Source organism: Maniola jurtina, chromosome 13, assembly GCF_905333055.1.
Source record: "Maniola jurtina chromosome 13, ilManJurt1.1, whole genome shotgun sequence".
NCBI classification, from domain to species: domain Eukaryota; kingdom Metazoa; phylum Arthropoda; class Insecta; order Lepidoptera; family Nymphalidae; genus Maniola; species Maniola jurtina.
Window position 1 is genome coordinate 13,144,005 of NC_060041.1, and position 14,968 is coordinate 13,158,972.

The window sequence follows — 14,968 nt, forward strand, 5'->3', positions numbered from 1 at the left end:
AATACTCCAATATTATAATCTAATCACACTAATATTATAAAGGAGAAAGTTTGTATGCGTGTGTGTGTGTGTGTGTGTGTGTGTGTGTGTGTGTGTGTGTGTGTGTGTGTGTGTGTGTGTGTGTGTGTGTGTGTGTGTGTGTGTTTGTTACTCCTTCACGCAAAAACTACTGGACGGATTGGGCTGAAATTTAGAATGGAGATAGATTATACCCTGGATTAGCACATAGGCTACTTTTTATCCCGGAAAATCAAAGAGTTCCCACGGGAATTTTAAAAACCTACATCCACGAAGTCGCGGGTATCAGCTAGTAATTTATAAGCCGCATAAACTTTTATTTTCTTCTAGTCGTATAACTACATATAAATGTACTTAAATAATAGTCCATAGAAATATTTTATGCATAACACCGTCACTCGGTTCCAAATTTGAATTAAGTACCTAATAATTTTATTTTATTTTCCATTAAAAATTCAAATAAAGAATATAACGCCATAAGTAATTTCAGTTTTAGTAACACATACGTACACTTCTGTTATTTATTTTACGTTCGTACGACTAAATTTCGTTCGACATTCATTTAACTAACTATATTTAACTAAAATGATGCGCGTAAAACTTTATTATAATAACATTTTCCCATATTCGCCATGAGTCGTCGTAAAAACGTCACATAATAAGAAAGGCTTGTCATTGATTAATAATTATATGCCATTAGATATAATTGAACTACACTACTTTGTGTCGGGGGAAACGATAATATGTGTAGAATACGTATTTGTATTGCACGAAACACGTGTCTAAATGACATTCATACCGTGTTATTAATTTGGTTAGTGGAAATCCCGGAATTTGAATGATGCCTCAAGCAAAGGTAGGTCACTTGCGTCAGTGGCTTCGGCCACAACCCACGGAAGGCAACCTTTTATAGGGTTCATCATCATCATCATCATCAGCCTGTGGACATCCACTGCTGGAGATAGGCTTTCCCTAAGAGCGCCACCACACCCGGTCCTCAGCCTTCCTCATCCAGCCACTTCCCGCCAGCCGCTTAATATCATCGGTCCATCGTGCTGGAGGGCGTCCCACACTACGTTTATAGGGTTATTAAAGTTCAAATCCTACTAAAGATAGGATGAAAGATATAAGAGGCCGTCATCAAGTCATTTACGCGATCGGCGGCTCAATTGCGGTGGAATGACAGCTACAATGTCACGATCGCAATCACCTCTGATTGGTTGACGCTTGCTCATTATTGGCTACAATGCATTGTTGTTGCAACAAGAATAACATAAAAGCCAATCACAACAATTGTGATTGTAATAATGGTTGATGCAGGTTTTCGGGAATCGACGTGCTGAATAAGACTTGGAAATGAGAACTTTTATAGTAAGTACCGTTTCAAACTCAATGAGATGAAAAGCGACACTAAAAAGAGACAAACACATACACGTATAGAAAGCCTGCGAGTGAATGCGACAGAAGTAACCATAAACCTTTCCTGTGTAATTTGATGAAATTAAGAACTTGGAATCTGTATAGTATAAGTACAATAATTATTTCTATCCTCTGCATTCGTCTTGTTCTCTGTAAACTGCACCCATTTTATTTTTCATCTAAAGAAGAAAATCTAAAACTAAGCAAATGACTAATCACACACAAACTAAAATAATGCGCGCCAACCTTTAGACCTCCGAGATTTTCCTACAGTGGACTGTCGACGCAAAAACGTCACATAATAAGAAAGGCTTGATAATGAATATACGCCATCGATTTAATTTATTTATAACTGGGGAAACGATAATATGGATAAAATACGTTAGTTTGGCGGAACTTTTCACCCATGACGTTATTATGTGCAATTAAATAGGTATTTTAGGTTAACGAAACCCAGGTTTTGGGTATGGGTAAGAATCTATAAACAAACGCGTCGTGCGCGAATTTGAATATGCTCGGCGAAAACACATCACCCAAATCGAGTAAAATACTTTTTTGGCGGCCCACAAAAAAAACTTGGTAATCCATACTGTGTCTGTCTGTCTGTCTGTCTGTCTATCTGTCTGTCTGTCTGTCCAATTCTGACGAAATTTGGTACAGGGTTAGCTTATATCCCGGGGACGGACATATGCTACTTTTTATTCCGGAAAATCAAAGAGTTCCCGCGGGATTCCTAAAGACCCATCCACTTAACCGATTTGAATGAAATTTGGTACCGAAGTAGCTTGCGTCCCTGTAATCGAAATAGGCAACTTTTTATCCCGGAAAATCAAACAGTTCCCACAGGATCTATAAAAATCTAAATCCACGCGGAGGAAGTCGCGGGCATCCTCTAGTGGTTAATAATATTTATAAGGAATATTTTTTATTTCTGCGATATTTATTGATTTGCGAGGTGCGTAATAAAACAAGGAACCCTTCTATAAACGTCACATAATAAGATATTGAATATCGTTCTCGATTTAATTGAATTACAAATGGGGAAACGATCACATGGATAAAATACCTAAGTAGCTATGTTGGAACTTTTCACTCTTGTGACGTGCGATTATTTTGGCTTAACAGGGCTCTCTTCGTCACTTACTCCATTATACTACTTAAGAGGGGTCTCTCCGTCACTCGCTTCATACAAACGTAGTTTCAAGTTTTGCAGAAATATTCTGGAAACTAATACCTATGCCTGTCGTTTTCCAGATTTCTGTAAAATATTCGGTTTCAAAGTTACGCGGTCTTAAAAATTCACATACAAATCTTTGAGCTTATTTTTAAATAGTTTAAAATGTAAAATTATAATAATTGTACCGCTGTTGTTTACAAATAAAGGAATAAAATAAAAATAAAAAAATAAAATGATTCTCTGCTATAATTTTTTTCATGTAAACTTCTGAATATCATTTTTCTTTAACATTAAAAGAAGAATATATTAGTGTCAGTTGCCTATTGATACATGTATTGTTTGTGCTTGTTGTACGTTATATTTTTTATATCCATAAAAAAAATCATTTTATTTCATTTAAATTAGAAACACTCACATCACGGATGTGCCTATATGATTTTACTTTTGGCGTGATGCCTGCCATTAATCTACTTATTAAGTCATTATTTAATACTTAATGCCCTTAAAGTTATCGATCCTAAATCGAAATGCGTACGTAGATCTAATGTCTTGCGGTTACAAATCCCGAATGAGCATTTTGAGAATTTTGACTGATTTTGACGTGTTTGACTTCGATTATTATCATTATCAATCAATAGACGTCCACTGTTACAAATAGGTCTCTTGAAGCCTCCCTCCCTTTTTAGGGAAGTTGTGAATCACAAAGTGATTCTATAAGGGTTCCTTTTCAAAGTCAAAATCAAAAGTCAAAATCAAAGGTTCCTTTTCAAAGTCAAAGTCAAAATCATTTATTCAAAGTAGGTACAATTGTACTCCTTTGGATGGTCGAAATTGTTTTTGTACGATATAGTGGTGATAATTAATTACGTAACTTAAAACTAAAGCTACGAGGGTTCCAAACGCGCCCAAATCTTAGAAGAGCCCAAGTTTTTCTTTTAGTTTTTCTAAAGCAAGTCATTGGTCATTTTTGAAAACTACTCACGCGCTAGTCGATGAATCACGAAGGTAAAATTAACATCAACTAGAGCATCTGTAAAACCCCATAGTAGGGGCTTCCCCTGTCAGTAACGTGATAGAAATTCTTTTCATTTATTACCGACAAAGCCGTTCCGCAAAGCAGTACATTTTCCTAAAATAGTGTTGCCGTTACATAGTGATTTTTTTGTAATATTTATTTTTTTGATTTCCCAGGATGCAAATTATCCATCCCTTGAAATTCCAGTCACTCACGAAGTCAAATTCAAAATATTTTCATTCAATTAGACATTCACTAGTACTTTTGAATCGTCAAGAGCATAGCTACCACTGGAAGAAATAAATAAATATCGAAAAAAATTTTTTTACAATACAGACAGAAAGATATTTTTGCATTTATAATATTAGTATGGATTAATTTACATTCCAACATATAATTTATACTTATTCCGTGCTACATTAACAGACCTGCATAACATTAAAAAAAATTGAAATATGGTTTAGTAGGTAAAAAAAACAACATTAATAAAATAACAATGAATAAGATGTTAAGTTACTTAGCATAATTAAATTATAACTGAACGTTTGTTTTATAATTGGTATAAATGTTTTTTTATGATGTCAAGTTAAATGAGATTTAAAATTCTCATTTTGTGTTAGAGATACAATAACAATAACAAAATAGTTAGAAACGTTAGAATTATGCCATTCTTATTCTGAGAGGACACCCAGTGGAAATAGAACCAGTGCAGTGTGTAAATTTTTATTAGTAAAGGCCTAACAATACTTCTAGATAAGTAATTTACTGGAGTATAAATTAAAATGATAAAAATATTATATAAATTTAAATGATAAAAAAGCGTGGATTTGAACTTCGATTCGCTCCAGCAATGCGCAGGACTTCAATTGCTTTTATACATGGCATAATATTGTATATCAAATCTTTGAAAAGAGCAACCGCCGAGTTTCTTGCTGGTTCTTCTCGGTAGGAAAGGCATTCCGAACCAGTGGTAGATGCTTTTGACGATTCGAAAGAACTTGTAAAAGTCTAATTGAATAAAAACATTTTGAATTTGAATTTGAATATATTAAATAACGACTCAACTCAAAATTGACGCAAAGATAAAATCGCGCGTGTCAATTAAAAAAAATCTCCACTACTTATGTCGTTTTAATAACTAACATTATCTCTAACCCTAACGCAAGCAAGCTACATGAAAAATAATTAGGTAAGTACATATTGTAAGGTATGTGCTGCGATGATATAATATATTGTAACGTTAATCATGACCACTGTAACGATTGCTGATGTAATATCGACTTTATTACCATAGCTATAAAGTTTACAGTTCTAGAAATAGTTAAACGTGTAACGACAGTGTCAATGGTTCTACATGAATCTAGAAATTAATTTGAAGCTGCGGAAAATAAACAAATGACTTCTAAAGATACAGTCAGACATGCAGCAGCTATGCTATAGAAGTAGGACGTCGCGTCGGCCTTCCGGGATCCGGAAAATCGGTATCCGACGCACGCGCAACTTTTCGGAGTTATATGTGCATTTTAAGTAATTACAATAAATATCACTCGCTAAGGTGAAGGAAAACATCGTGAGCTAAACCTGCATGCCTAAGAGTTCTCCGTAATATTCCTAAAGGTTTGTGAAATCTGCCAATCGTCAATTTGCACTGGGCTAGCCAGACTATGGCCTAAACTCATCTCATTGTGAGAGTGCCCTTCCCAAGAAGCCCTCGGGAGGACCTGATGATGGACACAGAGCGATCCACCGTTCACGGTGTGGTCTTCCGGTTGGTTGGCTTGCTGTGGTTCCGGCATGCCTCTAATGGTGTTTGGTGCACGTAGTGTCCCAGTAGTGGGTCTTCTGCGGCGGACATCCGCTGGCGGAGTAACAAGGCGTTGTCGGTCCCTTGTGCTCCGTCGCCAGCGGTGGGATTGAACTTCGTGAGGATTTTAGTCGGTAGGCGTCTGACATAACCACTGTACTCCCCCGTGGCCGGTGGTATCCATGCATAGATAATTAGATATGTATCCATGTCGGAATTCTCTCACGGAAAAAAGGGTAGGTTCGACAATAGTGCAACGGGTGGGGTTTGAATCTTACGGACTTCAGTCCGCTCTTTCATCTTTGAACTATTGAGACTTTCCCATCGATGGACTTTCCGCTCTATTCCCGTTGTTTGTAAACTATTGCTGATAGCAATAAGGCTGCCTTTTAATGCTGTTGTTGAATTTACTCGTAACTATTGTACAAATAGGTACCTATCTTACTCTTATTCGCTTCTCCGGCGTTATGACATATACCTCATCTTTAAATAACTTATGACTTGCATAAAAGCAATCATCCGCTACTTGTTTTTTTTATTACACTGCATTAATTATATATACATACAATGTAAATAACAATTATAAATCACTACATGCGTTTGTCTGTCGGTTTGTCGGTTTGTCCTTCAATGTCTCAACGGAGCAACGCATCGACGGAATCTTTTGCATGGGTATACATACTTAGTCGTATGTAATGTACTTATGTTCTTATACACATTATGTTTCAGTTAATAAAATGCTTATTTAAAGCAAAATTAAATATCAGTCCCCACGGGATTTCTAAAAATCTAAATCCACGCGGATGAAGTCGTGGGTATCAATTGGTATGGCTACATCAGTACATAAGTCAAATACGTAAGAGATTTTGAAGTGTTTTTATGGGCTAAGCAATTTGAACGATTATTTTATAAGAGCATCCTTTAAACGCAAAAAGAAGGTCGTTAGTTATTGACCGCTCTTTTATCTGCCTGTCTGTTTGTGGCATCGTAGCGCTCAAGCATTAAAATACTGGTTATAGGATTGTACCTATTCAGATTTAAAAAAAAAGTAACTTGAAGTGACAACCTGAATATCATTAATCCTTTTAAAAAAAAAGAAGTACATAATTAATTGTAGCATAAATATTGTGTAATAAATTCAACCTCTCACTCACTCTTATTAAAATATCCCAGTGCAGATAGGGACGGAATATTCTAGAAAACCCGAAGGCTGTGGTTTACTATGTGGTATGTCGGTTTATGGAAAATCACTTAGGACTTCGGATGCAAATTTATTGGCAAATGCCTACCAAGACAAGGCGAAATCCCACTCATTCCTTTTTTGACATAATTATTGCCATTTCCTCTTTACACCGGAACTAAAAAAACTTTGTTTACGTTTAAAATAAAGTAAATGAGTAAAGCGAATCGATAGAGTATCGATATAGGCAATGACATTTTACCCTATACATATTATATTATGTTGAGTTCATTTACATTCCGTAAAAATTCGCGCTCGCTATGAATTAAGACAGAACCTGCATGCCACAAGTCTGTTTCAATCCAGAAGTCTTATTTATGGAGGAATGTATAATTTTAATATTTTTCTGTTTTATGAGGTTAAGAATTTTGATTTTCTTTTATGTATTTAGATTATAATAGAATATATAATAGAAGTCGCGGGCATGAGCTAGTATATAAATATAAACGCCAAAGTTTGTATGTATGTATGGAAGTTGGATGTTTGTTACTCTTTTACTCAAAAACTACTGGGCGGATTTGACTGAAAGGAACGATGATAGATTACACCCTGGATTAACACATAAGCTACTTTTTATCCCGGAAAACCAATGAGTACCCACGGGATTTGTAAAAACCTATATCGACGGAAACGAAGTCGCAGGCATGAGCTAGTAATATTATAAACACGTAGACCATTTTGATTTCAATTTCAATTCCCAGTACGCTCGATGGATCACTTCAAATTGGTACAAAAAATAACTGTCATTTTGTATGGGACGTCTTGTACCAATTTGAACAAACTGCTTTGGGTTTGATCATCACTTACCATTAGGAGAGATGCAGACTGCAGTCAAGGCTGACTTGTCATCAGATAAAACTATTTTCTAAATTTCCTTACTTAGGTTTCGTGTTTCCTTAAAGTAATTAAGTACTGGACGAAGGTAAACAAGTTAATAACTGAGTGAGCTACGTTAATACGCAGTGTGATACCAAAGATTAGCAATCATACAGTGGGACAGTGAATAAAATATTTGCGCATCGCAATGGTAGACCCGCAAGATTCATAAGATTATGCGTGCAAATTTTTGAGCAAGTAATTTTTAAGCAAACAAAAAAAGTTTGAATAGTGTTCCCCTTGGAATAAATATTGTGCTTTTTCCATGTACATATTACCTATTTGCAGAAAGCTGACTACAGTAAAAAGTTGTAATTTTTTTTTTAAATTCATTGGCTTGCCTAAAAGATGCACATTCACTCTTGACTTGAAGGTACCTACCACCTATATTAAAAGTGGATATGGTAACTGATGCCGGAACAGTGGTCTATATCCTAGCGGTTCGAATTAGAAACGAGGAAGCAAATCGATTCGCTCATGTCCGTGGTATTTCGACTACGGATGCAGAGTTGCAGACCTTGACGATGCCTTACTGTACGATAGAACATGCATCAAATTGCTAAATTATGTATATTAATTAAGTATTAATATATCATTATTACTAATCCATAAAGGTGTCTGAATCATCAATAATGTAAAAAAAGGCCTGAATCACTCACTGACTAAAGCCCATTTCAAACTACGGAAATCACACTAATATTATAAAGGAGAAAGTTTGTATGTGTGTGTGTGTGTGTGTGTTTGTATGTTTGTTACTCCTTCACGCAAAAACTACTGGACGGATTGGGCTGAAATTCAGAATGGAGATAGATTATACCCTGGATTAGCACATAGGCTACTTTTTATCCCGGAAAATCAAAGAGTTCCCACGGGATTTAGAAAAACCTAAATCCACGCGAACAAAGTCGCGGGCATCAGCTAGTATAGTATATAAATTAAAAACAAATTGTAATATAATATTACATCTCAGTGTGAACAGTGACATTTCAAAGTAGGGTGAGCGATATTTATTTATTATATTATGTTTCCGTAGTTTGAAATGAGCTTAACTTATAACAGTAGATAGTTGCTAGCAAATAAATAAACTGAATATGCAACATGGTGATTTTGCTATATTTAATCATGTTAAAGCTAAAACTGGCACTCGTCTACAATCATGCGTGTTGGGCAACTGTACGGGTTGTTAAACTATGAAAATACCTTCGATGGAAACTTTAATCAATTTAATACCTAAAAAAAATGCGGTTTTTGCAAACTTTATTAGGAGTCTATAGCCGACTAGAGCGATACTAATTCATAATAACATCTAAGTTCCGGGTTCATGTCTGACTTCATTTTTTAGGGTTCCTTAGTATTCAACAAGGAATACTTACCTAAATAGTTGCATCCAATCCGTCAGTCCTTCTTTTTAACAGGGCTCTCTCCGTCACTTACTCCATACAATCGTAGTTCCAATTTCATTTCATTTCAATATGTAGTTTTAAAATTACAGGGGTTCAAAGATTTGTATGTGAATTGACCGCCTAAATTTGAAACCGAATATTTTAACAGAAATCTGGAAAACCACAGGCATAGATATTAGTTTCTAGAATATGTTTCATGAACTATGGTTGCTTAATATTCAAATGAAGTTGGAACTACGTTTGTATGGAGCAAGTGACGGAGAGACCCCTCTTAATATTTTGTACTTTTAAGTACGCGTATTAAGTAGGTATAATATGGTATCACTTCATTGTCTGTACCTACATCTGTATCCCAAGCTTTTTATTAGAAACTAATATTCTAAGCTCTTACATATACAGCTTAAAATCAGCACACTTATAGTCTTCTTGGAAAAAAACTTCCGTGGTAATAAAATTGTTTAATCTTTAACAGTTTATGAAACGTTAAAAATTAACCAATATTTTTTTTCACGGTTAAAATATTCGCACTGTTTTAGTAGGTTTTTAAATACTCAATAACTGGGTTATGAAAATATTTACGTACTAAATAGGTACATAGATTTTTTTTTTTGATAAATGTATTTTTATTTGAAACTAGCTGACCCGACAGACTTCGTCCTGTCAAAAAGATTTGTAAGGGCTATTTTTAGGGTTTTTCCAGCAATAATTCTAATTTTTCTCGCCGTAAAAACCATCCTTGAACTTCAACGAACATTTAAAAAAAAGATTTGGCCAAATTGGTCCAGGCGTTGTTGAGTTATGCGCTTACCAACACATTTTGCGATTCATTTTTATATTTGAAATAATATATATAATATTTGGATGTTGTAAATATTTATTGAAGTTTATCTAGATAGGTGTCACCCCTGAGGAAATTGAGGAAGAAATCATGGGTTTGACATCCAGGGGAAGGACATAGCTTACTTTTGGCCCCGGAAAATCAAAGGGTTTCCACGAAATTTGGACTTAAAAATGTAAAAAATATTTTATTTTTTATCTAAATGTTATTCAATATCTACCCAAGTCGTTGGTAATAAGTATAATTGAATAAAAAATCAAGATTTTGCGCATCCGCCTTTTAAATCTTGAGTAGGTAAGTACTTAGGTAATTATAATCTTACAATAACAACACGCAAGTATAATGCAGGTAGTACTCATGCGCTCGTGAAAATTTAAGGTAAAAAGGTTCTGCACTTCTCTAGAACTAAGCGTCATGGGTTAGGATCCTTTCAGACGCGCTACAACCACACGACAAACTAAGAAATCATGATACAAGTCGAAACCTAACTCCAGAAGGTCTTAAAGCACCCGGGAAATCGGCGTCGCTTACGCGTTTTTGCGAGAAAGCTTTTGCAATTTGTTTATATTTTAAGTCGCCTAAAAAAACTCTACTGTAACTGTAGCCACGTTCAACTGTGTTAAAAAAAAAGTGGTGGGAGGCTTCGGCCGTGGCTAGTTACCACCCTACCGAGAAAGCCGTGCCGCCAAGATTTAGTGTTCCGGTACGATGCCGTATAAAAACCGATCAGGGGTATGGGTTTAATGAAACTGTCATACCCCTTCCAAGTTAGCCCGCTACCATATTATTAGAGTGCATCATTACTTACCATCAGGTAAGATCGCACTCAAGGGCTATCAGATTACAATGAAATAAAAATAATCAGAATCGAATTCCTTCTATCCACCCCCTCCAGGGTGAATAGGCAAAACCATGTTTCAAAGTATACACCCTAGGATAGTTGTTATATGATGGATAAACGGAAAAAGAGGTGTGGTTAACCGACGACGCGACGGCATCAATGCCAAAATAATTAACTGTCGTATGGCGTAAATGGACGTTGCCTAACAGAACTTAAAATACCATAGTTATGGCTATTTTTGAACTTATAAAAACATGGTAATTACCCTGCGAATTTTTAGAACAGAATAAAGGTCATGAATCATCTTGTAAAGATGTAAACAACAGCATTAAAATTTTAAAAAATTGGCATAATTGGACATTTTTATTGGCTTATGTTTATCTTATCACCAGATATTGCAAAATATAAAGTCAAATAAATACTTTATACCACCAAAAATAGTAAATGATCACCAAAATTGAAACATCAATTTAATGTGAAATTACAAGCACAAAATATATATATATCTTGCTATCCTGTGAAAGTAAATGACTAGGTAGGTACCAAAGTAATCATTGTTAAAGCACAAATAGTTGGGAAAACCAAACTTTGATCCACAATTTAATTTAAAATGCCATCCAAATATTTACCATCCTATAAAAGTAGATTACCCCAGATAATGCCATTTTATTAACCCCCGACCCAAAAAGAGGGGTGTTATAAGTTTGACGTGTGTATCTATGTCTGATAATAATCTGTCTGTGGCATCGTAGCTCCTAAACGAATGAGCCGATTTTAATTTACTTTTTTTGTTTGAAAGGTGGCTTGATCGAGAGTGTGTAGCTATAATAAATAAAATCGAAGAAAATCGGTTCAGCCGTTTGAAAGTTATCAGCTCTTTTCTAGTTTTCTTATAGAGGTTTTTGTGTCGGCGGTTTTTTTTAATTTTGAGTAATTGACCAAGCGAAGCGAAATCTATAAGTGAATTAGCATTTTGCAGTTTAACAATACATTTCAAATATGTCGGCGCTCTTCTTATTTGAATCGCATTGTATGAATCTCAAAAAAGCCGTTGTAGCCTAGTGGCTAAGACGTTCGCCAGTTATTCGAGAGGTCAGCGGTTCGATCCCGGCCACGACCACAAATATTTCTGAGAAGAGCCAGCAAGAAACTCAGCTGTTACTCTTTCAAACAGCAGTATTATGTAAATTGATTTGAATAAAATTCTTACTTACGGTTAACGGCGTACATTTTCTTGTTCTTGACGTCTGCTCTTCTCACTTTAAATAATATATTACATAGTATATCTTTAAAATATAGCTATAACTTTATAAATTAAAATAGTATTGATATAAATGTTACCGGTAAACCGCGAAAATTGTTTTGTTATGTTGTTGTAATAGTAATTAAAAACCTATACATATAAGAAAGATTATAAGATTTAAAAAGTTATATAATTATTATTTATTGACATAAAAGTTCCACTTTTGTTAATCATCCCACAACAGTTTCCAAAATAATAATAACCTGAAACAAAAAAGAAATAGTTCAGAAAAGTTGTAAATCATCACCATTAGCCCTTATTCGCACGAGCGTTAAAAAAGCGTTGCGTTAAAACCCGGCGTTGCGCTGAATACAAAGTGCGCGTTAAAAAAAGAGTTGACGTGTGAAGTGTGAACAACAGATACTTGGGAATGCATTTTTTATTTCGTTCTATTTGAACGCTTTTTTAAGGGACTTTAAAAAAGCTCTCGTGCGAATGAGGCATCATAAAGGTGTTAACACAGGCTAAAGAATAAATTTCTTACAGTCGATCGACGTAGACGTCTAAACAGAGCATTCCTGCGGGGTACAACAAGGGCAAGATGGGGGACCCCATTTTAACTGTATGTGTCTAATATCATGGTCAAAAGTACGATTTTAGTCCTTATTTTAAAGGTTAACCGTACTTTTGACATGACATTTGACTCATAGAGTCAAAAATAAAATGGCGTGTGAGAAGTCATTTTGCACGGACTATTCGTAATTCGAGCATTACTGCTCTATGTATATCAAGCTTGTTCGTCGAGCATGTCTACACATCTGCGCGGGAATATCCGTGAATGTAAATCCTGCGCCTGCTCAAATACTAAGGAAAAGTCTTTTAACGGTAACACTGCTGTATCTTTTTAATTCATTTATAATTCCACCTAAATGTTAACCCACCACATAGACCATCTGGCAGTCCTAACAACAACTGTACCCCCCATTTCAACCCCATCTAATGAATCTTTCATTAGATTCATTTACTCTAAGATCCCATCGTTACGCTTTAGATTTATCCTAGCATCCGATTGTTTACATAAGACAATGCATTACCCCCATGTTAATAATAAGGACCTGTTTCAAAACTGCCAGATAAACTTTATCTCACGGATAAAGACGTCTTGACAGATTAGGAATCAGAAAAAATACAAAAGCTGTCCTAAGCTGTCATAGACTAAGAGTCAGCGCGTGTCAGGCCTTCGTTATTTTATCAAAACTGAAAGTTTATCTGCGTATCGTCTCCAACACAGGTAGAAACGATCGGCGACTATGAAGATTTATAATACTATTTCGAAGAAAATATTAAAAAAATATAAGATGCCCGCGACTTCGTCCGCGTCAATTTAGGTTTGTAAAGATCCCGTGGGAACTGTTTGATTTTCCGAGATAAAATGCCTGTGTCAATTACAGGGACACAAGCTACCTCGGTACCAAACATACAAATCGTTTAAGCGAATGGGTTTAGCCTGTGTCCGTCCCCGGAATATAAGCTAACTCTGTACCAAATTTCGTCAAAATTGGTTAAACTGTTGGGCCGTAAAAAGGTAGCAGATAGACAGACAGACATTTTCGCATTTATAATATTAAGTATGGATTATTATAGGTAATATGTATATTTTCTAGATTGATCGATCAAACTGGATCGATACTTGTAAGGTGGCAGAAGTTCAACGAATAATCTCATACAGATAAGTGCCAAAAACGTGACCAAGACTTAACTATCTGTTCAATGATTTCCACATAATTTGTATACTAAAACATTTTTAATAATGTAATCAAAGCGATAACTTTGTTTGACCTGCGTGTACTTCGTTAAAATTAAAATTGGTAGAAATGGTACGACTTTTTAAGCTTTTTAGGGTTCCGTTATAGTAAATACACCCCCAGCACGATGGACCGACGATATAAAGCGGCTGGCGGGAAGTGGCTGGATGAGGAAGGCTGAGGACCGGGTGTGGTGGCGCTCTATAGGGAAGGCCTATGTCCAACAGTGGACGTCCACAGGCTGATGATGATGATGATGATGATGATGTTATAGTAAAACAAGGAACCATTATAGATTCGTCCAATCCGTCTATCTATCCGTCTGTCTATCTGTCTGTATCATTTTAAAACAAACTATAAGACCTGTTAAAGAAATCTATTACCGCTACGCTAAACAAACGTTAGTCAGTAAAATTTGCTTTACCCTCTTGAGTGATACCTATAGTACGCGACAGGTCGAGATGGCTATCGGGGTATGAGGTGGGGGGGGGGGACGCCCCGCACACCCGCACGTCACCCGCGCTATCCCGCACCGGGTAAGCGCGGAGGCTGTGCAGGTGTGCGGGGCGTCCCCAGCCCTATTGCTATGTCAACCTGTCGCGTACTACACCTCGTTGAACAAGTGTAAATTTAAAATTTATAACACCCCCCCACAAGTGAAGGTTACAGTAACTAGAAAAGAGCTGATAACTTTCAAACGGCTGAACCGATTTTCTTGGATTATAGCTAAGAACACTCTCGATCTTACCTTTCAAGCAAAAAAACTAAATTAAAATCGGTTCATTAGTTTAGGAGCTACGATGCCACAGACAGATACACAGATACACACGTCAAACTTATAATACCCCTCTTTTTGGGTCGGGGGTTAAAAATGGAGCATGCTAACGCATGGCCACGGAACCCTACTTAATGCGTGGTCTGAGTTTCTACTTCTGACTCGTATATTTTTGTTTGGGTTTCAAAGAGGTCGCAAGTCTGATTTAAATTGACCTTCAAGTTTTCTGGTAGTAACATGATAACTTCAAATATGCATTTTGAACACTGGATTCTTCATTTTATGAGGTACATGAATGTAGTGACTAACATACAATTAAGAAATATTACTTTGATATAGGTAGTTAGCTACGATCTGCTACGATGCCGCGTAGATAGAAACCTAACAAGATGAAAGACATGGGATGGCTACATCCCATGCCATAATCCTTCTTCATCATTTACCATCGGTTGTATTCGTAGTCAAGGCTTAGTTAAGTAGACAACTAAGCCTTGACTACGAATATTCCAGCCTT

At 36.0% G+C, this 14,968-nt stretch overlaps 2 protein-coding genes across 4 annotated transcripts in view; both read right to left on the reverse strand.

The window, feature by feature from the left end:
• LOC123871030 (scavenger receptor class B member 1-like) overlaps window positions 1-14,968 on the reverse strand; it is a 65,640-nt gene that overhangs the window by 49,243 nt on the left and 1,429 nt on the right. For 2 of the 3 annotated variants that reach the window (XM_045914570.1, XM_045914571.1), the window contains exon 2: window positions 11,846-12,137. The exons of the other annotated variant lie outside the window; for it this stretch is intronic. In XM_045914570.1, the coding sequence (XP_045770526.1) occupies window positions 11,846-11,861 (16 nt within the window). In that variant the 5' untranslated portion in view covers window positions 11,862-12,137. The remainder of the gene's footprint in view (window positions 1-11,845; window positions 12,138-14,968) is intronic. 3 annotated transcript variants of the gene reach the window in all.
• LOC123871038 (D-arabinitol dehydrogenase 1-like) overlaps window positions 12,601-14,968 on the reverse strand; it is a 35,019-nt gene continuing 32,651 nt past the window's right edge. Inside the window, exon 13 of the mRNA XM_045914583.1 lies at window positions 12,601-12,622. The gene's annotated coding sequence lies outside the window, so the exon portion shown is untranslated. The remainder of the gene's footprint in view (window positions 12,623-14,968) is intronic.